At 41.4% G+C, this 26734-nt stretch overlaps 3 protein-coding genes across 3 annotated transcripts; 1 reads left to right on the forward strand and 2 right to left on the reverse strand.

The window, feature by feature from the left end:
* Positions 1–89: 89 nt before the first annotated feature.
* On the reverse strand, positions 90–6389 carry LOC138952424 (cadherin-related family member 1-like). The gene is made up of 5 exons (XM_070324096.1): positions 6386–6389; positions 2705–2853; positions 2191–2346; positions 1596–1760; positions 90–168 (listed from the first exon to the last, which is right to left on the reverse strand). Exons 1-5 carry the CDS (start codon positions 6387–6389, stop codon positions 97–99), a joined length of 546 nt encoding a protein of 181 aa, XP_070180197.1. The 3' UTR covers positions 90–96.
* Positions 6390–6683: 294 nt separating this feature from the next.
* Positions 6684–7622, forward strand: LOC138952434 (beta-1 adrenergic receptor-like). Its single transcript, XM_070324108.1, has one exon. It carries the CDS (start codon positions 6684–6686, stop codon positions 7620–7622), a length of 939 nt encoding a protein of 312 aa, XP_070180209.1.
* Positions 7623–8981: 1359 nt separating this feature from the next.
* On the reverse strand, positions 8982–26104 carry LOC138952444 (cadherin-23-like). The gene is made up of 15 exons (XM_070324119.1): positions 26015–26104; positions 25424–25549; positions 24866–24944; positions 24327–24448; positions 23628–23831; positions 20704–20952; positions 17158–17310; positions 16596–16757; positions 15703–15767; positions 14789–15029; positions 13687–13941; positions 12771–12843; positions 11858–12297; positions 10029–10034; positions 8982–9086 (listed from the first exon to the last, which is right to left on the reverse strand). The coding sequence occupies exons 1-15, from the start codon at positions 26102–26104 to the stop codon at positions 8982–8984; spliced, it is 2370 nt and encodes a 789-aa protein (XP_070180220.1).
* Positions 26105–26734: the final 630 nt, after the last annotated feature.

The following is a 26734-nucleotide window of genomic DNA, read 5'->3' on the forward strand; positions in this document are numbered from 1 at the left end:
CCGTTGGTCCCAAGGGTGTGCTCTTATTACTGGTTTTATGCCTTGATGATGCAAAACAAGGACACATTCAGCGAAAAAAAGAAATGCATGTGACACTTACAACCCCTCCGCTCCTTGAAGTGAATATGTTACTCTGCTAAACTTCATGCTCCCATCATCGTCCGTTGCCTAGGGAACAAAGGTAAAGTTTTATCATCAACAGCAATACCATCACATCGTGTGGGCGTGGCAGGCGTGCGATATCAATCAATCAATCAATATGAAGCTTATATAGCGCGTATTCCGTGGGTACAGTTCTAAGCGCTTGATATGTGTGTGTGTGTGTGTGTGTGTGTGCGTGTGTGTGTATGTGTGGTTGCGTGTGTGTGTGTGTGTGTGTGTGTGTGTGTGTGTGTGTGTGTGTGTGTGTGTGTGTGTGTGTGTTTGAGTGTACATTCGCATATTATTATTACCGAGAAAACAAATCCAAAAACAAAGAGACTGCCAACGTTCCAAAATTCAGAATAAAACAAGTCGCGTAAGACGAAATTACTACATTTAGTCAAGTTGTGGAACTCACAGAATGAAACTGAACGCACTGCATTTTTTCACAATGACCGTAGTCCGCCGCTCGTGCAAAAGGCAGTGAAATTAACGAGCCTGTTCAGTGCGGTAGTAGTTGCGCTGTGCTGCATAGCACGCTTTTCTGTACGCTTCGTTTTAACTTTCTGAGCGTGTTTTTAATCCAAACATAATCATATATATATATGTTTTTGGAATCAGGAACCAACAAGGAATAAGATGAAATTGTTTTTAAATCGATTTCGTAAATTTTATTTTAATCATAATTTTTATATTTTTAATTTTCAGAGCTTGTTTTTAATCCAAATATAACATATTTATATGTTTTTGGAATAAAAAAAATGATGAAGAATAAAATAAACGTAATTTTGGATCATTTTATAAAAAATAATTTTAATTACAATTTTCAGATTGTTAATGACCAAAGTCATTAATTAATGTTTAAGCCTCCAAGCTGAAATGCAATACCGAAATCCGGCCTTCGTCTAAGATTGCTGGGCCAAAATTTCAATCAATTTGATTGAAAAGTGAGGGTGTGACAGTGCCGCCTGAACTTTTACAAAAAGCCGGATATGACGTCATCAAAGACATTTGTCGAAAAAATGAAAAACAACGTCTGAGGATATCATACCCAGGAACTCTCATGTAAAATTTCATAAAGATCGGTCCTGTAGTTTACTCTGTATCGCTCTACACACACACACACAGACAGACAGACAGACCACACGTACACACACACACGTACACACACACACACAGAAACACATACACCACGACCCTCGTCTCGATTCTCCCTCTATGTTAAAACATTTAGTCAAAACTTGACTAAATGTAAAAACAAGAAAGGTAGGTTGTTGGAACGTTTTTGTCAATAACAAACGTTTCAACAACCTACCTTTCTTGTTTTTTGATACCGAGAAAACACTTTTGTTTTAACCCACACACACAAAAACACCATCACAACAACAACAAAAACAGTATCACTTGCGATGACACGTACATGTATACACATGTTATAGGGCTTATATACTCACGTTCACAACCGTCACAAACGTTCTTGCAGGCTCATTCTCTTGGATGGTTACTTCGTAGGAAGTCTTGTCGAAAACGGGAGAATTGTCATTTTCGTCCTCAATCTGCACTGTAATCACCACTGAACTGCTGCGTTTTTCTGCTGTTTGGGTCTCCCTCGCTAAAAGCTGAGAGTCACAGGGAAAAAGGATGAATGGAAATTAAGAACCTTGCATGATTCATTGTTGTTAATTCTTGAAGCAGCGATGCCAATGATGAGGCATAGAGCCCATCAAAAAGAAAGTGGCTGCTACCGTGTGATTTGTTGTCCGTTTCTGCTGCTTGAAACACATATATAGATATGGCGATAGATAAGCGGGAAAAGACAGATCGACAGATTGAGTCTCTCTCTCTCTCTCTCTCTCTCTCTCTCTCTCTCTCTCTCTCTCTCTCTCTCTCTCTCTCTCTCTCTCTCTCTCTCTTGAAAACACACATACACACAAACACACACACACACACACACACACACACACACAAACACAAACACCACACCACATCACACAACCCTCAGCCCCAAAGACCCCCTGATAACTGTTTCAACACAAAACAGTAACAAACCATAATGGAAAGACTCCTTCGAAATTCGTAGTCCAGCACGCTCCCATCAGTTACCCTGACAACGAGATCTGCTGAAGACTGGACAGTGGAGGGTACAACTTCGAAGTGAGCTGCGTTGTTTCCTGTTATGTTGACTTCGAAGAGACTATTAACGCCCTGGAACAGTCCAGACTCAGATATATATAACACATCCGCATAGAATGTATCATACTGGTCTGATAATAAATATATTTACAACACAGACATTTACCTCGTAATTAAACAAATTGGAAGATAACACGCATTAACAGTAGAAATAAATAACGAGTGTTCCCCTGCCTTCTCGACGAACGGCAAAGACCAAGCGATCTCGATTTCATATCTCCTTATCTGTGTAAAGCGTCAACTTAATTCAGCGAAGTCGACTTCGCGAAGTCAGCTTCCGGCTCAATTAAGGACAGCCTTTACCGTTGCTGGCGACATGGAAAACGCGTCATCTATAAAGACTCACAAAGGGAATATGGAAGAAAAATACCTCGTCGAGGTCAGAGATGCGTAGCGGAGTTGTAAAGGTGAGAGCGGTGCCCTGGCCCATGTTTTCCCTGATCCTGGCGGTCACACTATTGGAGGGAGAAAACTGGGGGCTGTGGTCATTGATGTCTATCACCGTTATCGTCAGTTTTGCTGTAAAACCACAATTATGGTTTAAGTGTACGGGTGATCGCAAAGCAAACACTCATAGAAGCCAAGTGACAGAAAGATGGAGTGCGTCAGATAGACAGACACGGACACAGACACACACACGCACGCACGCAAGCACTCACACGCACGTACGATCGCACACACACACACACACACACACACACACACACATACACACACACACACACACACACACACACACACATACACACACACACACGCACACACGCACACGCTCACACACACTTTTAATTCGGAATCAAAAACATCCATGTCAAACAATCACAAATCCGAAACGAAGATGATAAAGCAGGGAAATAATTGGGAAAGATCAATCGATAAATACCTCTTTATCCTCCCAAAAATTGATACTTTACTCTCATTAATTTTGCAAAGTACTTTAACATGCAATACCGGTGGGTTAGAGAGTTCGCTGAATGAAATGAACAGAGCTAGAGTTCACTGCCGATTCGGCGATTGGCGCGACAACTATTCGTATTTTATAAACTTTGGCGCCAATACGCGTGCTAGCCTACATTTTGCAAGGTTTATTTATATCTGTATTTGAGAATAGAATCGATTAATGAAAATGGAAATACAAAAATTGCAAACAAATATACTTTTGATAAAAATACATTTGGAAACAGAAAATTATTTTTCGGGCTTTTCGTTGAGATAGATAATTACGGTTTCCAATCCAAGAAGATGTACATTGACCCTAGACACCCTGAACACAGAAGTTGCCGACTAGTTGCTCCGATCATACTCGCTGCGCCTAGCAATCCAAGAAAGCATCCATTATTCATCTTTCTATTCTTCTTCGTTCTCTTCCTCCTCAAAATAATCGCAGTTACAGCTACCGTAGTGGTCACAATTTCTCTCACGCATACGGAGTAGTAGTCAAGTCGACACGATTATCGAACTCGGAGAAACGACGTCACTTGGTCGGGAAAATCACAAAACAGCATCGTATAATCGAAGACACAGCATCAAGTGATATCCGGTCTCGTTGAATGCGTGTGAGAGAGAGGATTTACTTTCACCTTCTACGCGTGTATTTCACCGTGAGTAAGAAAGGGGTTCAGAAGGGAGGGGTGGGGGGGGGGGGTCTTTGGATCAAGGAAGTGGTTATGAGGAGTGGATACAAATTGTAATCTAGGGGAGGGGATAATTCGGGATAGTAAGATTGGGATCGAGCGTAGGTAGCTGATAGGAGTTAGAAAATGGGGAACAGGGATGGACAAATCTCTAAATTTTAACTCGCTAGCCGGGCGAGTAAATTCAAGAAAGTCACTAGCCCGCCAGAAATTTCGCTGGCCCGGTACACACCTCAGTTGCTGCATCGGGGTTTGAATGAATTTGAAACTCGACAGTACAACCAAAATTGTTTCATTTGACCAGAATTGTCAGTGGCCAGCCGGGCGAGTTGCCAGGCGGTTTCTACTAACCCGGCAGATATTTTACTCGCCCCTGGCGATCGGGCGGACGATTTGGTCGTCCCTGGGGACGGTCAGTGGGATTGGAGACTGAGGAAGGGTGAGGGAACACTCACAAACACACACACACACACACACACACACACACTACATACACACACACACACACACACACACACATATATATATTTATGCACACACACACACACACACACACACACACACACACACGTGCACACAGTCACGCACTCAAACACACGTTTTTAATCTGGAATCGCAGACAGCCAAGGCAAACATTCAAAAAGCCGAAGGCAAGTCGACAAAGAAGAAAATAATGGGGAAATATCAATCGATAAATACCCCCCGACCCGGTAGTTTATCCTCTTTACACTAACAGTTGTCTACTAAAGGTAATGTCCTTCCCGTCAGTGGGCCCAGGTTTTACCATTGGAAAAGCGCATCTTTCGACTTGCACGCGTAATTATGAACATTCTTCAGCCTAGCTTCTGTTTGTGCAGAGGGGTAACTGCTGGCGATTTAATTTCGTAACTTACACCTATACTTGTCTGAGATTTATTTCAGCTAATCATTCTTACAGTGCAAAACATCAGTCAGACTGCAGATTTCCCCAAGTGGAAGAATGCTCTGATCCAATGTAAAAGCCTAGACAGATCCGCGGCGGTAAACACGATCGTTTTCACGAAAAAGTAGCTACCTTTAACTGTGTCAAGGACTTCTTCGTCTCAGGTACTGATGCTAATGTTTGATCAGCACGTGCCTGCTGTGTCAGAGATAAACCATTTCCCGATAAGCAAGGCTATTTTGGAGAACGCGCGAACTCCACTAGATCTCAACTAGCGACAGAAAAAGGCGTGAACTTTGCTCATGAAGGAGGAACGTACTTTTCAGTGTTACGTGCTTGACATTAATCGGAATTCTGTTATCATCATTTAGATTAAGCTTTGATGAAGAGTGTGACCAAAGTAAGGCGAATGTTGCCGGGTTTCGACTGACTTTGAATGAAATATAGGATGGAGTATGTACAACCGCGTGACACCCACACGTTGCTGCTGCGTTGTTGCTAATGTATTCTGTATGACAACATTTGGGCAGACAGTTTCTTTGTCAAAGGAATGTCTTCAAGTGACTGATTTGAAAAAACAAAAACAAATGTGGGAGTTTTTCATTTTATTCGGACACAAAATGCACGGTTGTCTTTTTAGTATGCCTTAATATCTGTAAAGGAAGTTGACTACATGTACATTTTTCATGCTAGCTTGGTGACTTGAGAGATTGGAGTGGGAATAACTTTGAGTTTAACAAAGTTGACACAGTAACACCAAATGAAATGACGGACAATGGACCTAATGTCCGTTTCCCAGTTCAGCGAAGGACACTTGCTTCATACAATTTTTGCTTATAAATTGTGCGACCTCAAGAGATCGGAGTGACAACAACATGTCTGTTTAACAAAACTGGGTGCAACTGAATACTCTTCAGATCACGAAGCAACAACAAATATTTACACAGACAGGAGTTTTAAAATAACGGTGCAAGCAAGAGCTAATGGCACAATTAAACCCCCATATAAAACAAACACTGTTAAGGTAACTGAGTGAATAGTCAACACGTGAGAATGGTACAAATCGATAGCTTGTGTCAAAGCAAATATGCGAACATGAGTGCTGAGGCACAAACTTTTGCTACGGAAGATGGCAAAACAAACAGGTGCGACGCAAACAAGGATAGCACGACTTCGATTTTTGTTAAACTCCTCTTAAAATGTGCATCGCTGATAATCTGATCACGTGGTAACGCCGCGTGAGGACTTTTGTTCCTTTCGTTCAGTGCATTTCAAAGCTGGCAAACCAACGCTACGAACCGATTGAACAAAAACGTGCTCGCTTTTCAAATTGTCTACGTTTTGTCAAAGCCCTGTGTCGGTAAAAAACATCGACGCAAATCTAACTGGATTTGTTGTGATTATTCGGGCAAAATAAACTCTACCAGGTTAGTCGCAACAATTCGAGCTATCTCGTGAAATTACGTGTAATCATTCAACAAAAACAACTACTGACACATCTCTTACCACATCTGAAACGATATCTTGTGAGTGGAATCACTCAAGACGATTTCTTCCGCATCTTTCACCACATATTTTATCAATACCATTTGTTCATGTGTAATCATTAAACAAAGACGTTTTCAGTTAAACCTGCCATTGCATTTGAAACAATTTAATATATCGTGATACCGTAGATTTGTTCAAGGTAGATGATTGCTCCCAGTATTGCCCTTGCCATTTTTAACAATATCAGTTATCACCTCAGTGCATCACACCTTTGAACACTGTTGGAGCGCTCTGAAGGGACGTTCATGGCCACCCAATGGGATCTCAGCCACATTGTTCTTTGGCAAATCGCCTACGGAACACTGATGTTCTTGACGGTCACAGGCAATCTCCTCATCCTCATTGCAATAGCAACAACGACTCGGCTGCGAGTGAAAGCCAACGTCTACATAGCAGCGCTATCGGTGGCAGATTTCATCGTAGGACTCTACAGGGTCGGGACCTTACTCTGGCTCAACGAAGCCACGCACGACGTTTTCGCTGATAACTACTGGCTGTGTCAGATCTACGCCACCGTGGCCTTTGTGGCTTGTGAGGCCAGCATCGTCATTCTACTGGTCATCGCGGTGGATAGGTTTGTCTACATCATTTACCCGTTCCTCTACGAACGGGTGGTTACCCCGAAAAGAATGATCGGGTTTGTACTCTCCATGTTCCCTTTCTTCATCGTCCACGCGTCTTTGCTGAGGTTCTTCGAAACCGGTCCTGATACTAAGTGCGGAGTCGACGTCGTGTTTCCTAAGACTCCTCTTTCTACCTTCGTTCATCTGGTGTTATACTCTGCCATCAGTCTCACCAACTTCACCCTGTATTTTCTCATCTTCAGGAAAGCCTACCAACAGGCAAAAGCTATTAACAGCATGATCGTCTCCACGCAGCTGAGTCGAAACCAAGAAGCCGAGAAGCGAAGAATCTCGCACAACGTTCGACTTGTGAAACGAATGGCGCTCGTGTGGGGAATATTCTGTATCTTGTGGACGCCCTATTTCGTGACTTCGGCGTTCAGATTTCAGAATTTTATCCCCGGAGATGTGAAGCTTTCCTTCGCTATACTTGGTCCTTTCAACAGTGCGTTCAACGTCGGTGTGTATGCGTACCAAGACAATGAGTTCAGATTGGCTTTTAAGAGAATGTTGTGTAAACGACACTGTAAGCATCGGATTTCTAGCATCGATACTGCTTGACTGTAATTGTATACATACACACTCCTTGACTGTTTACTCTGTGTTCTGATATTGATCGTGCAGCACTAATCAACACGCTTGAACCAAGATAATGCTGGTCGACGAGCATTCGTAATTGTGAGACAAACATCATGCGCTGTGTCTTTGAACCTCAGGACGAAACGACTGTATTGGATTCGGAGTTCTGCTCTGCTCATTACCTTTTTTTTCGAAAGAAAGGTAACTCATTTTGAACTAATGATTCAGACTTTGAAAGATGTCACATGAATCGTGATCTTTCAAAATTCCCAAAACAGAGAGACTGCTAACGTTTGAACGAAAATCTAGAAAAACAAAAACAAACAACAAACAAGAAAATAATGCCATTTGAACGCTTAACTTTAAATTGTCTTGTTTTGTAAAAACAAAATAATATGTTCCAATAACTTACATTCCTATTGTGTATTTTTTTTGTTTGTTTGTGTTTTTTGTGTGTTTTCTTTTGTTATTGCGTGATCTTTCAGACATGTTTGTGTGAACGATAAAAAAATAAAAACATATGTCATTATGAATATGATCATTGTATCCAAACAATGTGGACAGAAATGTGGGACTTACTAGGTTTCATTGAAATGGATGGCGACCTTCAGAAATGTTTGCGTATTTAACCCCCCCCCCCCCCACATACACACACAGAAATTAAAAACAAAAGTTATTACTTTTATGTGTTTTCTGAACAAATGCCTGTGGTCTTTTTCTGACGTGTTAGCAATATACAGCAAGTCATCTAAACAATCTTAGAACAGTAGGTTTAACACGAGGGGCACTCATTATGTTTTGCAAAAAAATTAATGGGGTTTCTACAAGACTTACAGCTAATTTGTCTACTCCAGATTTTGTACGAATCCCTCCTCAGTGTGTACATATCGTACCATCCTCTTAACCCAGCTGTCCATGACACCCCAACACGTTGACTGGGGTATGTCAAAATTAACGCCCTCGGGAATGCTCGGTCATTTTTGGTGTTCTGGAACTGCTTTCCCTTCAACTGCCTCTTGACGGAAGGTAACAAAAACCAGTCACAGGGGTCTAAGGCGTGTGAATATGATAGATATGTGACAAACTGAGCATCATTGGCGGCTAGAAAGTCAAGAGTTACAGCTGATGTGTGCATGCTTGGTTTTTCGTAATTGAGCAGTAGACCACGAACATCCGTTCGGGGACGTCGTGTGCAACATACCAGAAAGAAATTAGGCAAGCAGAGGCTGACATACCAGTCAGCAGTTATCGGTTGTCTGTCCTCAAGTGATATAGCATGGCAACGTGGCCGGATTTTGTTAGGAAGCACTTCTGTTTCTTTTGAATTGTGCTTGTGGGTTCTCATTTAGGAAGACCCACACCTCCAACTGTTGCTTCTACTTTGGGTCCTATTGGTTTTTCCATGATTGGTTTTCTGTTACGATGTCCCAAACGCGAGGAACTCTCCTTCCGTCAAATGTGTAAAGCATATGCTTGCACCAGTCCACCCTACCCCGCATTTACTCTTCACTAAGGTTATGGGGCACCCAACGGTCACACCGCTTCATTACGCCGCAACAGCCGTGAAAACTACAAATGAGACTTCCCGATTACATCTTCATTCTATCTTGTATTTCAGCGTATATAGTTTTTGGGACCTTCTCAATCAGGAACTCTATACCCTGGAGACGTTTTCTGGGGTAACGATTTTTGCTATTCGACCACAACGGGCAACGTTTTTTAACGTCCACGCGCCAGAAATAAACTATCTGAACCACCTGAAAACAGTGGCTTTCGGTTGAGATTGACTTCCAAAACAGTATTTTAAACTTAAAAAGCAATCTTGAAAAGACTTTACCTGGCAGTAGCCATAAAACATCATAGCTCGAAAATCTCTTCGAAAAAGGTCAACACAGCTTGCAGGAGACACATCACCCTTACTGGACATTTTATCGCATTGAATGAAAACGGTTGCACGGAATCAAGTAATGTTTGTTGTCATAAGTCTTCCCAAACCTGGTCTTTGATGTAATGAAAAAGGCAAAGTAGTGACTTCATTACTGTGCCCAGGTTGCAAAATATAATGAGTCCCCCTCGTAAAAGAAGAACTATCAAGATAGAGGCACTTTAAAAAGCAATCTGGGGAGAAAATGTTACACATTAAGGTCTTAAAAGCAGAAAGTCTTAGAATAGAGGATCTAAAAACAAAGGTTCCATTGTGCTGATCAACGAGTGAAACCTTCTTTACTGAAGATATTTATCTGTGTGTGTGTGCGGTTTACCTTTGCTCAGTTGAATTGATTCCCCCTTTGTGTCATTGACTTGTATGGCAAGAACAAGCGTCTGGACTGCTGTCCTGTTCAGTTGATGTAATGCTCTGACTTGACCAGTATTCAGATCGATGCTCACCCAACTCTGCACATGATATAAAAGACATAGGTTAATGTGATAGACTTGTAATACAATAATGAATATTGTTAATTTGCTGCTGTGTTGTATTTTTGTTGTTGTACATTTTTACATTTAGTCAAGTTTAGACGAGGGTCGTGGTGTGTGTGTGTGTGTGTGTGTGTGTGTGTGTGTGTGTGTGTGTGTGTGTGTGTGTGTGTGTGTGTGTGTGTGTAGAACGATTCTGAGTAAACTACTGGACCGATCTTTATGAAATTTTTCATGAGAGTTCCTGGGTATGATATCCCCAGATATTTTTTTTCTTTTTTTCGATAAATGACTTTGATGACGTCATATCCGGCATTTTGTAAAAGTTGAGGCGGCACAGTCACACCCTCATTTATTAAAAACAAGCTCTGAAAATTAAGAATATAAAAATTATGATTAAAATCAAATTTTCGAAATCGATAAAAACAATTTCATCTTATTCCTTGTACGTTCCTGATTCCAAAAACATATCTATAGATATGATATGTTTGGATTAAAAACACGTTCAGAGAGTTAAAAAGAATAGAGATATTGAAAAGCGTGCTATCCTCCTCAGCGCAACCGCTACCGCGCTTTTCTGGATGGTTAACTTCACTGCCTTTGCCACGAGCGGTGGACAGACGATGCTACGAGTGTACCATCTTGAACACGCGGCCAGTACAAATCCAAACGCAATCCGCCTTGTTCGATTTTATGGGCTTGGACGATAGAGAAAAATAAGAAAAGCAAAAGCTGGAGTCCAGTCTGGACGAAACTGCTATCAAGAACGCAGAATTGATTTTTTCTGAGTTTTTTTTTTAGCCGTAAGCGCCATTTCTCATTTCGAATTTCTCATAACTGCTGTTCACCGCAGTGAAACCAACAAAGGGGCCTCACTCTGGAAGAGTTTCCTGCTCCGATAAACATGGCGCTTACGGCTAAAAAAAACTCAGAAAAAATCAATTCTGCGTTCTTGATAGCAGTTTCGTCCAGACTGGACTCCAGCTTTTGCTTTTCTTATTTTTCTCTATCGTCCAAGCCCATAAAATCGAACAAGGCGGATTGCGTTTGGATTTCCCTCTTTCAGATGACTGAGATTGCCCCCCTTGAATCGTTCCGTGTCAAGGCCAGTTGTACTGGCCGCTTGTTCAAGATGCGAGTGTACGGTCTTGCGGAAAAAAAGCAATGCGTTCAATTTCATTCTGTGAGTTCGACTGAGCTTGACTAAATGTTGTATTTTCGCCTTACGCGACTTGTTAAATTTCGTGACGGAAATTAAAAGTCTGCGATCTGTATTGCAATGTTTGCTGCATGTGTGTGTGTGTGTGTGTGTGTGTGTGTGTGTGTGTGTGTGTGTGTGTGCGCGTGCATTCGCGCGTGCGTGCGTGCGTGCGTGCGTGCGTGCGTGTGCGTGTGTGTGTGTGTGTGTGTGTGTGCGGTACTCTCTAATAGTGCATTTAAACATTTGTTTTTGTGTATTCATATGACATGTTTGCCGATAACTATTATCACCGTATGACCGCAGATTGTAGGTTAATTTTTACTATAAGTTAAACATGACCCTAGATTATAACAGAGGCTTTGGCATGGTTCTTCTTCAACACTAGGACACACTGTTTTACATAAAAAGCGACACACCTCAATTCATTGACAATCTCGAATAATTGTATATGTTCGTCACTCAGGAGCTGACATTAAAATATATAAAAATAATGCGAAGTACTTCTGTTTTGACCAGCAAAAAAACGACACAAAAAAACTGTACACATACCAACACGCTAAAATTAAAGCATTTATTGCAAGGGCCAAAGCTACCCACTCACCTGAATCGTCTGCGCGTCGAGAGATTGAAAAGTCCCCGACTGGCCCGAGCTCTCATCATACAGTATTTGGTATATCAACGCGCTGTCTTCGTCCGGGTCCGTAGCCGTCATATCATACAACACGCCATGGAACGATTCATTTCTTTCAATCCTGACGTCAGCTTTGCTCCCGAACGTCGGGAGTTCGTCGTTGACATCAGTAATAGCAATCGTCACGCTGGACGAGTTAGATCTGGAGCTGGCTGCCCGATCACGTGCGACGACCACCAGCACGTAGTTTGAGACTTGCTCACGGTCAATTGCCCCCGATACGGTGATGGTTCCGTTGTCTGAGTTGATGCGGAACCGATCCTGTCCTCCGCTTTCGATGGAGTAGGTGATGACGTTGTTTGGAGCCGTGCCGTCCGCGTCTGTGGCGCTCACATTTAGAACAAACGACCCTGTTGATACGAGAGAAGATCGAATGAAGATTTACTGATGCGTCTAAAACTCAAATGTATAACCTTTCTGACGGATAAATTACAAGAGCTTGGATATCTGTTGCTTGATTGTGGCAGCAACGTATTAGTATGCGACTATGGGCACTTCTGAAATCGAAAACATCTCTCAATCATATTCTCCTGAAGGAGTATGTTTCTCTACAAATAAGAATTTTGTCTCCCTGTTTTCTCCGATTGATGTGTACATCTCAGGGACAAATTCAATGGTGTATCATACATACGGCCGTAACAGCACAGGCATTTTTTAATCAGTGGATCATAAACTAACACGAAAACTTACGTTCAGAAGGTCCTATATAGTGTGGTAATTTTAGCTTCACAAAAACTAATTAGGAAACATATGTTTTGGCTGAAATTAGGCAACCCTAAAACTTAAGTGCTAAACAGTCAGTTATATTAACATATAATCTTACCTTCTCTGCTGCCTTCGTGAACTTGCGCAGAATAAGGTAGGTTTTTGAACATGGGGGATTTGTCGTTAATGTCCTGTAGAAAGTGAATAAAACAAAAATTAGTTGTAAGCTTGCAGCTCCCAACTCTTCTGTTACTGCATGCCCTCAATAAGTTGGTGGTATTGTTGTTGTTGTTGTTGTTGTTGTTGTTGTTGTTGTTGTTGTTGTTGTTGTTGTTGTTGTTGTTTTGTTGCACTGGACACGTGCACGTAACCACATAATTCATTGTATATTTGGCAGCAGTACTATATTTTCAAAGGATTAACATTATTAGTTGGCAGCTTATTACAGCATTTCTATGAACGATCGAAATCAAACAAACAACAGCATGTAAGTATCCCGCCTCGCCTGTGGACAATTACTTGTAAGGTCATTGCCAGGCTGAGGACGTGCCGGGGTTTATAATCTGACCCTGCTACCTCATGAACATTATATACAGCTATGGTCTAGTTATCAAATGACCAGTCTCTCTCGCGTATGTAGGATGAACGTATTTTCCACTCTTTTGATTCTTGAATGTTGCCTGTATTCTGTGTTACTGAGTACTAAAGCAGGACTTCCAACCTTTTAAACCTCCTGATTGCTTTTAACATATCGATTTCATAGAACAAAAGATTGATGTTTACAAACTGTCCGAGAATCGCGGAATAAGAAGCAATCTTCCAATAAGGAAAAATGGACAAGACACCGTTCTTACTATATGACTATCAAATCTGAAGGAAAAATCACACATTTTCCACAGAGGGAAAAGAGAAAAAAACTAAATAATTCGTTGTGACAATAGATATGTCCATATAGGGAAACATGTCATTTAATAATTCAGTTTACCTTCATGGTAGCTCCTCAAGATTATCAAATTATCCTGATTATTACTTACAACGAGAGTTACATCCACAGCGGCAGTAGCCTGCTTAGAAGGAGTGCCCCTGTCCGAAGCCACTACCACAAGGTTTACAACTCCTATCGGGCCTGAAGAAAATTGGATCCTTTCAAAGTCCAGTGCATGGGTCACTGTCAGCTGACCGCTAATGGGGTCAAGGCGAAAATGATTCTGAAGACCACTTGGTGAAGTTTGATTGATGGAGAAAGTGACGTTGCTGTTTGGTGTGTTGGGTTCGTCGGCATCATTGGCCTGCAAACGAATTCATTTACAGCTTTTGTTGAAATACAGCAACAGTGAGGTAAATAATGTGTCAACATTTTATTTATCTTAGGGCATTGCATTCCCTACCCATCTTTTTACATTTAGTCAAGTTTTGAGGCGGCACTGTCACGCTCTCATTGTTCAACCAAATTGGTTGAAATTTTGGTCAAGTAATCTTCGACGAAGCCCGGACTTTGGTATTGCATTTCAGCTTGGAGGCTTAAAAATTAATTAATGAGTTTGCTCATTAAAGTTGTCATTAAAATCGAATTTTCGCAAACAGACTTAAAATTGATTGCATCGTATTCCTCATCATATACATATGTCATGTTTACTCTTAAAATGTGATCACAATTAACGAAAATAGATTAATTAGTCTTACGATAAAAATTTCAGAAATCGATCCAAAAATGATTTCATCTCATTCTTTATCATTTCCTGATTCCAAAAACATATAGATATGATAGGTTGTATTCAAAACAAGCTCCGAAAGTTAACAAGAATACAGAAAAGCGCGCTTTCCTGCTTAGCACAATACGCTACCGCGCTATTCTGGCGTGTTAATTTCACTGCGTTTTGCACGTGGAAGGTGAGCAATTTCCTTCTCGCGGGGATTGACAAAGTTGTACTGTCTTGGTGAAAAACTACAGTGCGTTCAGTTTCATTCCGTGAGTTCGACAGCTTGACTAAAATGTAGTAATTTCGCCTTATGCGACTTGTTTGTTGTTGTTGTCTTTTTGTTTGCCTTTCCCTCTCCCTCTCTGTTCTACAAAGTAAGTCTAATAATTGTGTATTGACCAGAAGTGCTTATTTTGTTGGCGAATAATCATCTCACCTCGACCTTAACAGGACGACTGAAAACCGTGTCCCCTTCTCTCAAAACGGCGTCGTACTGATCACGCTGAAAGACAGGCGGGTTGTCGTTGCGGTCTGTGATGTTGACAGTTAGTGGTACGGTCTGTTGGAGATCCCCGCCGTCTGTAGCCACCACCATCATGTAGTACCTGTCCTCCCGTTCTCTGTCTGTCTGGTTGGAGGCTACGGTTACTGCCCCTGTGTGTGAGTCAATTTGAAAACTGCAAGGAGAAACAGAAAAGATTGAATGAAACAGCCGTATGTCGCCACAACAATATCTCTGCCCTTGTTACGGTCGTCCCTTTCCCTATCTGTCTGGTTGGATGCCACATTCGTTGCCCCTGTCCTTGGGTCGATTTCTAAAATGGAAGTTGCAAAGGAAAGGTTTAATGATACATTGTATTCTGTGTAAAGCATCTTGTCGATCACTATAGCTCTATCCAGACTTCCTCGTTCTGTAAGAGCATATCCTTTTCACTTAAATACGCACACACATTTCCAGTTTGCGACTGACGGAGATAGTTACTCTGGGACACCTAATCTGTATATTACTATTTTCTGTGTCAGAGCTTGAAGTTTACTTCGTTTTCAGGTTTTGCTGAAAGTTTTAACGACATGGTGAACCCCTTTGCCGACATCCAGTCTTCATTAGGATACGTGGTACATCGAAATAATTCTCGTACACGCCTTTTTAGCGACGAAGAGCAATAATTAGCTTTTCCCTTATTAACTAAGGCCAACAACTGACAGACTGTTTAATATGGTCTCAAAAAAACTTCAGAGCAAAAGCAACAGAAAACAAAATCCACATTGCTACAAAGAAACACGAAATCCATTTTATTTCTGAATGATGTTTTCATTTCGCGGTTACTGGTTGCGATTCGCTGTACTTACAGCCCTCGGTCGTTCCTCAGTGTGTAAATGACGTTACCATACCGTCCAGCGTCCGTATCTGTTGCCTGAAAAACAATTATATCAAAATGCTTATAACTTAGAAACTGTGTTCACCCTTCTGATACTGCAGCTCATGCACAAACACACACCCACACACGAAACAACACCTTAACACCCCCCACACACACACACACACCCACTCACACACACACACGCGCGCGCCCACACACACACACACACACACACACACACAGGACAAATGTAAGCTTACCACCCCCCACCCCCCACCCCCACACACACACACAAACACACATGCGCGCGCGCACACACACACACACACCACAAACACACAGACACACACACATATATACACACACACACACACAGTGACACACACACAGAGACACACAAAGACACACACAGACACACACGTACCTAAAGTGTGGATGGTTACCTAAGAGGCGGCACTGGGTGGAGTGCCTTTCTAGTGCACTTGCACTACAACAGCACTGGGTGCAGTACTCGCTCCGGCATCGAAGAATTTTGCACTAAAAAATGCACAAAATTTGACCTATTTCGTCGCCTATAGAGGACGGAAAGAATGTCATTTTGAACATTGTTATGACATTCTTTCCGTCAAAAAAGTCAATTTAACGGTGTTAAATGAAGCGACCATCCACACAATTAGGTTGCCATCCAGAGTTTAGGTTGCCATCCACGTGTGGATGGTTGCCTTATGGTGATTTAGGCAACCAAACCTGTGGAAACGGGGGTACACACACATACACACACACACACACACACACACACACACACACACACACACACACACAGAGATAAAGCGATACTACTGCAGTATAATGGATTGTATTTTTAACATGTATCGTATTTACTTGGACGGTGGCAAGAGGAGTCCCCGATGCGCTCCCTTCAAGGACAGCCGCAGTGTATTCCGTGTTGCGAAACTCAGGGCTGTCCTCGTTCACGTTCTCAATGTTGACTGTGACTGTCGCTATAGCCGTAGCATGACTCAGTTCTTTGTCAAATGCAGTAATCTAAAAACAAACGCTTCAAATTCACTGATCACATTAGACGTAACTTCTCTTAAAAAATGAACTAAAAAAGACGGTCAATCACAAACCTTGTGGCTTGTGTGCCTGTGTTTCAATCTTTAAGTAAAACTACAACTCGTGAAAGATCGAAAGTCGCCTGCAAATTTGACTAAGATTTGACAAACGTAGGCCGCCCCAATGTTTGCTGCTAAACCAGATGTAAATAAAAGGCATGTTTTCTCTTGATTGCGGAACACAGATGGCATTATTAATGCTATGAAGAGCAAGCTACGCAAATGGATATGCACATTGATATGTTTAGAGTCCATCAGAAGAACTTGCCTGACTCGAATGTGAAAAGCCAAAGTTCAAGATCATCTCCATAGGGTTCTCGTGTATTTACCTGGACATTGAGCGACTGCCGTACTTCAAAATCAAGCCTTGCACTGTTCTTCACACGAAGCTGAACAGTACCGCTGCCCTGCAAACTTGACGTCACCAGCTCGAAAGTGTCGTTTGCTCCCAGGAGCGAAAGATGAATTTCACTGTTCAAGCCCTGTGAGAATAAAACAAAATGAGAACATGAAACACATTAAGGTTAAAGCAATTTTGCAGATTCATGTTTGCATGAAAAAGAAAGCGTTTTTTAGCGTGATTATGTTTTTGAGTAGTTAGTTTCACGACGAAATGAACTCTAAAGTGGTGGAACATCGCGGAAGTAAATTAAAAGACTGTATAATTAATCCCCGAATGGCTTATACAGTTACTAAACTAACAACGTCTTGTAGTCTTTTTCCGTATAGTACAACAACAGGTGCCTTTGTTTAGTAACATTAATTTACTGACATAAAAATGAACAACAAAATACAGTATGAGCAAAGGCTCCACGCATGTGCACACACACACATCGCACACAGGTGAAGCAAGTAAAACAGATTGTGTGCATGTGAGGTGCGAAGTCTTGCCTCAGGTAATTCCCAACACTTGACCCCGGGGATCAAAGTAACTGTTCTTGCCACCTCTTTTTATCCCCCATCATAACCTTACACCTCCCACATTCTCCAAAGGTACCCACCACCCACCATCACATCCCAACACACACACCCCACTCTCTTCCCTCCAACACTGCTGCTTGTAAACTCCCGCACACGTCAAGTGTTTTCTCCTCTGAAACTCTTATGATGCTGCCTACAGCGGTGCTAAGAAGCCATGTTTTATGTACGAGAAGAAACATAAATTCTAAAACTCAATGCGTTCAGAAATAATTCGGTGAAGCAGCGTAGCAGTAAACTATCTCAAGGCGAAGTTTGAACATGATTGGCAATGCTATTGAGAAAATGCAGCACTGACAAAATTGAAAGTCTCACTATTGAAAGGCCTATGATTCTGCCTTTGCATGTGTTTAACAACTGTACGAGGAGAGAACGATTCTAAAGCTCCATGTATTTAGACTTTACTGAAGTATGAACGTTGTTGACAGTGCGTTGGAGGAAACAAAACATTGCCTAGCTCATTTTTTATATTTAGTCAAGTTTTGACTAAATATTTTAACATCGAGGGGGAATCGAAACGAGGGTCGTGGTGTATGTGCGTGTGTGTGTGTGTGTGTGTGTGTGTGTGTGTCTGTGTGTGTGTGTGTGTGTAGAGCGATTCAGACTAAACTACTGGACCGATCTTTATGAAATTTGACATGAGAGTTCGTGGGTATGAAATCCCCGAACGTTTTTTTCATTTTTTTGATAAATGTCTTTGATGACGTCATAACCGGCTTTTCGTGAAAGTTGAGGCGGCACTGTCACGCCCTCATTTTTTAACCAAATTGGTTGAAATTTTGGTCAAGTAATCTTCGACAAAGCCCGGACTTCGGTATTGCATTTCAGCTTGGTGGCTTAAAAATTAATTAATGACTTTGGTCATTAAAAATCTGAAAATTGTAAAAAAAAATAAAAATGTATAAAACGATCCAAATTTACGTTTATCTTATTCTCCATCATTTGCTGATTCCAAAAACATATAAATATGTTATATTCGGATTAAAAACAAGCTCTGAAAATTAAATATATAAAAATTATTATCAAAATTAAATTGTCCAAATCAATTTAAAAACACTTTCATCTTATTCCTTGTCGGTTCCTGATTCCAAAAACATATAGATATGATATGTTTGGATTAAAAACACGCTCAGAAAGTTAAAACAAAGAGAGGTACAGAAAAGCGTGCTATCCTTCTTAGCGCAACTACTATATACCCCGCTCTTCTTGTCAATTTCACTGCCTTTGCCATGAGCGGTGGACTGACGATGCTACGAGTATACGGTCTTGCTGAAAAATGGCATTGCGTTCAGTTTCATTCTGTGAGTTCGACAGCTACTTGACTAAATATTGTATTTTCGCCTTTCGCGACTTGTTTTTTATTACAAGCTTCTCCAGTTTGTCACAATTTTATTACATGGGTAAATCATAAAAACAAATACAGCTCGCATTTTTCATGATCCGCTAACTTCGACCATTATTTTTGATAATCACTGAGACTCGGCGTGTAACCTCTACGTATTCTCATATTTGACAAATAATACAATCATTGACAATATGTAAATGAACAGAACCATAAGAAGCTGAATGCTTATTAAAACGCTTCGTGTACAGAACGCGTATTTTCGTTTGAGCGGAATTCGAAGAAATACATGACTGACCCGTACTTTTTGTCTCAGCCGACCTTGGAGTGAGACTGCACACCCCAAAGACATGATCACTAGATTTTCCTGTTTCGTCACCGTAAGAAGAAAAGGGAGGGGGTCGGGGTGTGGCCGAAGTAAGGTAAGGGTTTGAAAAGCAGACAAGTGACCAGCAGTGACCACAGGGCAGGGGTGAGTTTCCCACGCTGACCACTCACCGTTGCAAGACAGGTGAAGACAAGGAGAGGGGCGAAAGACGGTAGAAGGAGGGAGGGGGAGAATAAAAGGTGAAGTAGTGGGAGAGGAAGGGTGCTGAAGAGATGACTGAAGAAGAAAGAAACAAGTCGCGTAAGGCGAAAATACAATATTTAGTCAAGTAGCTGTCGAACTCACAGAATGAAACTGAACGCAATGCCATTTTTCAGCAAGACCGTATACTCGTAGCATCGTCAGTCCACCGCTCATGGCAAAGGCAGTGAAATTGACAAGAAGAGCGGGGTAGTAGTTGCGCTAAGAAGGATAGCACGCTTTTCTGTACCTCTCTTTGTTTTAACTTTCTGAGCGTGTTTTTAATCCAAGCATATCATATCTATATGTTTTTGGAATCAGGAACCGACAAGGAATAAGATGAAAGTGTTTTTAAATTGATTTGGACAATTTAATTTTGATAATAATTTTTATATATTTAATTTTCAGAGCTTGTTTTTAATCCGAATATAACATATTTATATGTTTTTGGAATCAGCAAATGATGGAGAATAAGATAAACGTAAATTTGGATCGTTTTATAAATTTTTATTTTTTTTTACAATTTTCCGATTTTTAATGACCAAAGTCATAAATTAATTTTTAAGCCACCAAGCTGAAATGCAATACCGAACCCCGGGCTTCGTCGAAGATTACTTGACCAAAATTTCAACCAATTTGGTTGAAAAATGAGGGCGTGACAGTGCCGCCTCAACTTTCACGAAAAGCCGGATATGACGTCATCAAAGACATTTATCAAAAAAATGAAAAAAACGTTCGGGGATTTCATACCCAGGAACTCTCATGTCAAATTTCATAAAGATCGGTCCAGTAGTTTAGTCTGAATCGCTCTACACACACACACAGACACACACACAGACACACACACAGACACACGCACATACACCATACCCTCGTTTCGATTCCCCCTCGATGTTAAAATATTTAGTCAAAACTTGACTAAATATAAAAAGGCCCCTTGAGAACTATAGCTGCAGACTTGAAGACAAAGCCAGATAAATTCCCCACCGTCGCCAGGCTGCATCTGTGTGACTGACTTGACCACTGGGCAGTCAGTAGCAAAGCAGTACAGCACGGCAGAGAAGAAGCAGGATTTCCCCACTGGTTTTCAGCTCTTGGCCCATCGTGATCGCCAGGTGGCGGGTCCGAAGAGTGATCCCCGGGGGCCAGCGACCCTCTCCGGCCACAACACTGGGCAGTGGTCCAAGGAGCCGAGCCCTCGCTCCCAGGCCACGACCTCATTAGCTGACCTACGACCTAAAAGGTCTGAGGTCATGATTACTTCTTTGAACACCTCTCGTCTGCGTCACCACGGCGGTGGCAGGATGAAACAAGGGCGAATAATTGCTAATCCTGTCTTCCCCCTTCTTCCCTCCCTTTGGTCCATGCAACCATTGTCGTCACGAAGGGTGTGTACAGTCTCGGGAAAACCAGACCTTCTGCAGGCTGTTCTTCAAGGAGAAGATTGGGTTTCCTGCACAGCAGCCCCTGTCATTACATTAGAAAGTTTAGGGTTTAGATCCCGAGGCAGGTGAAGCAACTGTCGCAATATAACCTTTGTGGTTGAAAACGATGTTAAACACCAAATAAAGAAAGAAAGGTGAAGCAACCGTATCATTGTTTTGCTTGGCTTCGGGTCGTTGAGTTCTAGGGCCAAAGGGCAAGACTAACCTCGACATTCAGTTTCCTTGGATGCGTCTTTTGTAGATTGAAGCGGAAGGTAGGATTAAAGGTCCTGAGTGGGTTTACAGTTTTAACATTCGGTTTGAAATTATTGTTATTATTATTATTGTGATCAGTTTTATGCGCCTAATCTAGATATAGCCCTAGGCGCTTACATATTAATTTCTGCCGTTTGAAATGGAATTTTTTACAGACAGACAGACAAACAGACATTTTTTACACACAATCTATAACGCATTCACATAGGCCAGTAAAGCTCAGTAGTCTATTAGGCGAGCATTCACCTTTCACGGCCTTTATTCCAAGTCAAACGGGTATTTGGTGGACATTTTTATCTATGCCTATACAATTTTGCCAGGAAAGACCCTTTTGTCAATCGTGGGATCTTTAACGTGCACACCCCAATGTAGTGTACACGAAGGGACCTCGGTTTTTCGTCTCATCCGAAAGACTAGCACTTGAACCCACCACCTAGGTTAGGAAAGGGGGGAGAAAATTGCGGCCTGACCCAGGTCGAACACGCAACCTCTCGCCTCTCGCTTCCGAGCGCAAGTGCGTTACCACTCGGCCACCTAGTCCATCTTTGGGTGTTTCTGTGTGTAGTTTGATTTGCCCCTTGGAGCGGATCAACGCCAAAGCCAGAATCCATTTTTGTCAGTAGACTTATATTCACGTTCTATGCAAAATACAACTGTAGCGTACATGTACATGTTGCGAGCTGTCGTAAATTCAAAAGTCATACGTGAAATGAGTCGGACACAAACTCAAAAGCATGAAATAAATGAATACATGCATCCAATACACTTGATGAAGGAAAGTAGAATGAGTGTGTGGAGCATACTGTAATGAAGGGCAGCAATTATTTGGGGGTAATTAGCTGAGTTTTACTGCTGTCAAATGTCGCTTGGCACATTGGTGCTTAAGAGTCAGATTCTTCGACCCTATGGCCTATTGTGCAGACTAACATCACTAATTAGTTACAGTTTTGCAAATGTCAAGCTTATTATATATACACAGGTCATATTATGTTTGTTTATGTTTGGTCGTTACCTTTGCCTGTGCGTGTATTGGAGACAATGCCAAAAGGTGACGTTTTCATGTCAGTATGTCCCAAATGACATCACCAGTACATTTTTCATTCTATCTAATCTGTTTTCGTTCTATTTTTTCTAATAACATGCGTTAACAATTGATTGCCAACTGGAATGGAAGAGCACAAAAAGTGTAACTTGATATGTAGTTTCTCTAGAGGGAAAAACATCTTCCACTTTCATGTCAGTGTGTCCCATGCAACATACATTTGCCAAACAGCTATGTGCAAGTAGATTATTTGTTAGTGGTATAGAAAATACTGATCAACAATTAAAGTCAGTTTTCACATTCATTTTCTACCTATTTCTTATTTGTTTATTCTGTTGGCAATGGTGAAATGTCAGCAATCGTGTGTCATTCGGGACAGTAGACATGACACCTGACCTTTTGTCACTGTCTCATTGTATGTTTGGTCGTTTTCTTTGCCTGTGCATGTATAGTTTGTTGGTTATGTTTGGTCGGTTTCTTTGCCTGTGCGTGTATAGTATGCTTGGTCGATGTATGTATTGTAAAGCGCTAAGAGTAGACATTTTTCTAGAATAGCGCTATAAAAGTTTGCATTATTATTATTATTATTATTATTATTATGTCTACACGTGACTGATCACGGTAGTAAAACAATGGTCCTTCTCTGGACTAGTTTCCTCTGTTGATACTCTCCCCTCGGGGCAGATTCTCAGTCTTTGTGAAACTCGGTCCCGTCCGAGGAGGGTCTGATTTCCCCAATAGGGCTGTCTGTGAAGGGACACATTTTTTTGTTTCCTCTCTCTTTTGCTCTGCTAAGAGATTTTAACAAATCTCAGAAGAAAGTCTCTTCTGACTTTCAATTGTTTCTTTCACAACTTCTGATATTTTATATATGTATATGTATAGGTTACAACACGAGTGGTTTTTTATATGGCTTGTATTTCAGTCAAGACCCAGCGGATGAATATCATAGGGATTCACATATATATATATGTGTGTGTGTGCGTGTGTGTGTGTGTGTGTGTGTATGTGTGTGTGTGTGTGTGTGTGCATGTGTGTGTGTCTGCGCGTGTGTGTGTGTGTGTGTGTGTTCTTTGTTGTTGAACAAATTGGCCTAATGATTCTGAAAAAAGTCGAAAACAGAAACCAAGACATAATTCAAATTATCAAGGTCAACCGCATTAGCATACCTGGTCAATATCCGTTGCTACAATCTGCTGACCACTGTCCAGCTGTAGAGGCGTACCGGCAGGAGAGTTCTCTGTGATGTTGGCGGAGAAAGAGGATCCAGAGAATGTCGGAGCATTGTCGTTGACGTCGTTAACCGTGATGGTGACTGTCTCTGTGGCAATGAAGTTACCTTTCTGTGCGTAAGGCCCGCTTTGTTCTGTGGCCTGAAGAAACGAGCAGAGAATGATTCTGGAGGAGCGAAATGATTTTGGTGTTAGCCGATATTAATGTCTGCCTGACTCGCTGGCTGGTAGGTTGTTTATCGGTTCGGTCGTTTATCGTTTTGTCTGTCTGCATGTCCGTCTTTCACTGTTTTCTGTCCGTCTGACAGTCTGTTGTGCCCGCACGAGTGAGTGTGTGTGTGTGTGTGTGTGTGTGTGTGTGTGTGTGTGTGTGTGTGTGTGTGTGCATGTGCGTACGTGCGTGCGTGCGTGTGGGGTGTGTAAGTGTGTGTGTGTGTGTGTGTCAGCCTAGTGTGTGTGTGCGTTTGTGTGAGTGTGTGTGCTTGAGTGTGTGTGTATGTGTGTGTGTGTGTGTGTGTGTGTGTGTGTGTGTGTGTGTGTGTGTGTGTGTATGTGTGTGTGTGTGTTTGTTTGTTCGTTGAACGAGCTAATATTGCTTTCTGTTGCAAAACACTCAGTGCAACTGCTGAAATCTACCTGTACTGTGATGGCGCAGCGGCCAGCGTTGTTTTTCAAGGTTGAGTTGTCTCTGTCTAAGGTACTGCCGACAGATATTATTCCAGAATTTGCGCCAAGGGCAAACAACCCGGGGCAGTCAGCTGAAAACAAATTCATAAGTTACTAAAATGAATGTTATTGCTGACATAATTATTCGAGAGCATTGCTTGTGTTTAAGATATTTAAATCAGTGACGTTCCATATGCACACAGGTACAAGGTGAAATCATAGATGAAAGAAAGTTGTTATCTTACCAATGTTAAGAAATTGGTATTGACAATATTGTTAAATAACTATCATACACAGAATCTGAAATGGGTATCCACAAAAGTGCAACATGTATTGGACAACATAATTACATCATTAATCACAGTTGACTCTAACCATGGACAGTAAAGGAAAACTAACAATTTGAAAACATGGAACAGAAAGGCTGGTAACGTTTGAAAATCAAGAATTAAAAAAAAGAAAAAAAGAATTTTGGTTTTATAAGAAAAGTAAAGAGTTATTGCACTAACTGTGAGTAATGTTGTAGCCAACTTGGTTCGGGATGGCTTGATCCTGGTCGACTGCTTTTACTGTTAAAACAGCGTGTCCCTAAACAAAGGCAAAAACAACAGCGACATCACGATTACAGTTTTATTTGGTATGGTGACTGCGTCTTCATCTTGGAAACAATGAGTGTGTGAGTGTGTGCGCGTGTGAGTGTCTGTGCGTGTGTGTGTGTGTGTGTGTGTGTGTCTGTCTGTCTGTACGCATGTCCGTGCGTGCGGGGGGGGGGGCGTTGTGTTGTGTGCGTGTGTGTGTGTGTTTGTTGTGTTTTGTGTGTGTGTGTGTGTGTGTGTGTGTGTGTGTGTGTGTGTGTGTGTGTGTGTGTGTGACATAGAGAGAGAGACAGAGAGAGGGAGAGAGAGACAGAGAGAAAGAGACAGAGATATAAAGAGACAGAGGCGGAACAACTACAACCACATCATAACCAACACCATCATCTCAACAACAATACAACCCTCAACACCGGCATCACCACCAACAACAAGAACAACAACACCAATAGAATAAGAGGCAGTCATATATACTTGTGCAGTGTTTTCATTGACGCTTTTGACATAGGGTAGGTTCGTGAAGACAGGGGGAGAATCCTGGACGTCTTTCACGGTTACAAACAGATCTGTGGTGGAGTTGAGTGAAGGCGTGCCTTGATCCTGAAATATAAACATCGCAATGCTACATTGATGTTGACTAATAATCAAACGGGGGGTGGCGCTCACCGTTAATTTCCGCTATTTTGCCGGAAAGGAGATAAACAACCGTTCGTACGTTTGTTTATTGTATGTTTTTTAATAGATTTGTGTTACTTGTTGCAGCGAATGTTTCACTCTAATTTCGGAAATGGATGGATAATATAATATGGTGTGTTCTTGTTTGCTATGTTCTCTTCTGTCTTTCATTTTTATTTTATAGATGTTTTTGATGACGTCATATCTAGCTCTTTTACAAACGTTGAGACCGCACTGCTGTAAGTTGTAACGTCATTTTTTACTCAGACCTTACTAGTTTCGGCGATGACTTTTCCCGGGTTTTCAAAAGATCAACAGATTGACTACATGTTTTGATATATAAATATATCGCTTGACACCACTTATTATCTATTGTTTTTGGCACCTTACCGATGCTATGACGATGAAGTGATAGAAGGTCTTGCTTTCGTAGTCCAGAGATCCATTCAAAGTCAGATTTCCTGTGATGGCATCTATCATGAATTTGGTATCCTGCTCTGTCCCTCCGCCGCCCTGGTCACAGAAAATTCATTCATGTATTCGTGCATAAGGGATTTTCTCAGCAGTGGACAGGGATTAAAACCTGTAAAAAATGTATAATGGTATATTTCACAAGCAGTGAACATTAAAAGTTTGAATTTAAGATCACGGTTTCTGTTTTATATATTTCATTATGAAAGCATTTATTAATCCCATGTACGGATGGAGCAATTGGAACGCACTTCATCTCTTGGTATACATAATCTAAACCTCGTTTAGTAAAAACAAATTTTAAAAAACATCGAAAAAACCCAATCGATTTAATCATCAAAATCCGTCAATGTCTAAAAATCCAAATTGATTCGATTTAAACACACACCCCTTCCCATATAATCATGTGAATCATCACATATTTGTTCAGGCGTGCACGAGGAATGAGGGCATCATTCTACTTGAACATATACCAACAACTAAAAACTAGGCTTCTCTTTAATTCAAATTTAATTCAATTTTGGTTGTAAGATAACGTCGTATGTTGACACTGGTTATCAGTTACAAAATAACTTCAACACCAAAGTTATCCACTCTGAATAATATAATGTAGCCAGGCCGTCGGTGTGTGCTCAAGTA

The sequence above is a fragment of the Littorina saxatilis genome, linkage group LG2 (genome assembly GCF_037325665.1).
Source record: "Littorina saxatilis isolate snail1 linkage group LG2, US_GU_Lsax_2.0, whole genome shotgun sequence".
In the NCBI taxonomy this organism is placed as follows: Eukaryota; Metazoa; Mollusca; class Gastropoda; order Littorinimorpha; family Littorinidae; genus Littorina; species Littorina saxatilis.

Coding starts and splice junctions, on each gene's coding strand:
- LOC138952424 (XM_070324096.1), bottom strand. Junction 2,347..2,704: donor GCATCTCTGACCTCGACGAG/GTATTTTTCTTC, acceptor GGACTGTTCCAG/GGCGTTAATAGTCTCTTCGA. Junction 169..1,595: donor CGTTTGTGACGGTTGTGAAC/GTGAGTATATAA, acceptor TTTGTTCCCTAG/GCAACGGACGATGATGGGAG.
- LOC138952434 (XM_070324108.1), top strand. CDS start 6,684: ATGGCCACCCAATGGGATCTCAGCCACATTGTTCTTTGGCAAATCGCC.
- LOC138952444 (XM_070324119.1), bottom strand. CDS start 26,104: ATGATAGATGCCATCACAGGAAATCTGACTTTGAATGGATCTCTGGAC. Junction 13,942..14,788: donor GTCGTCCTGTTAAGGTCGAG/GTGAGATGATTA, acceptor ATTCGTTTGCAG/GCCAATGATGCCGACGAACC. Junction 12,844..13,686: donor CTGTGGATGTAACTCTCGTT/GTAAGTAATAAT, acceptor CACTTTCTACAG/GACATTAACGACAAATCCCC.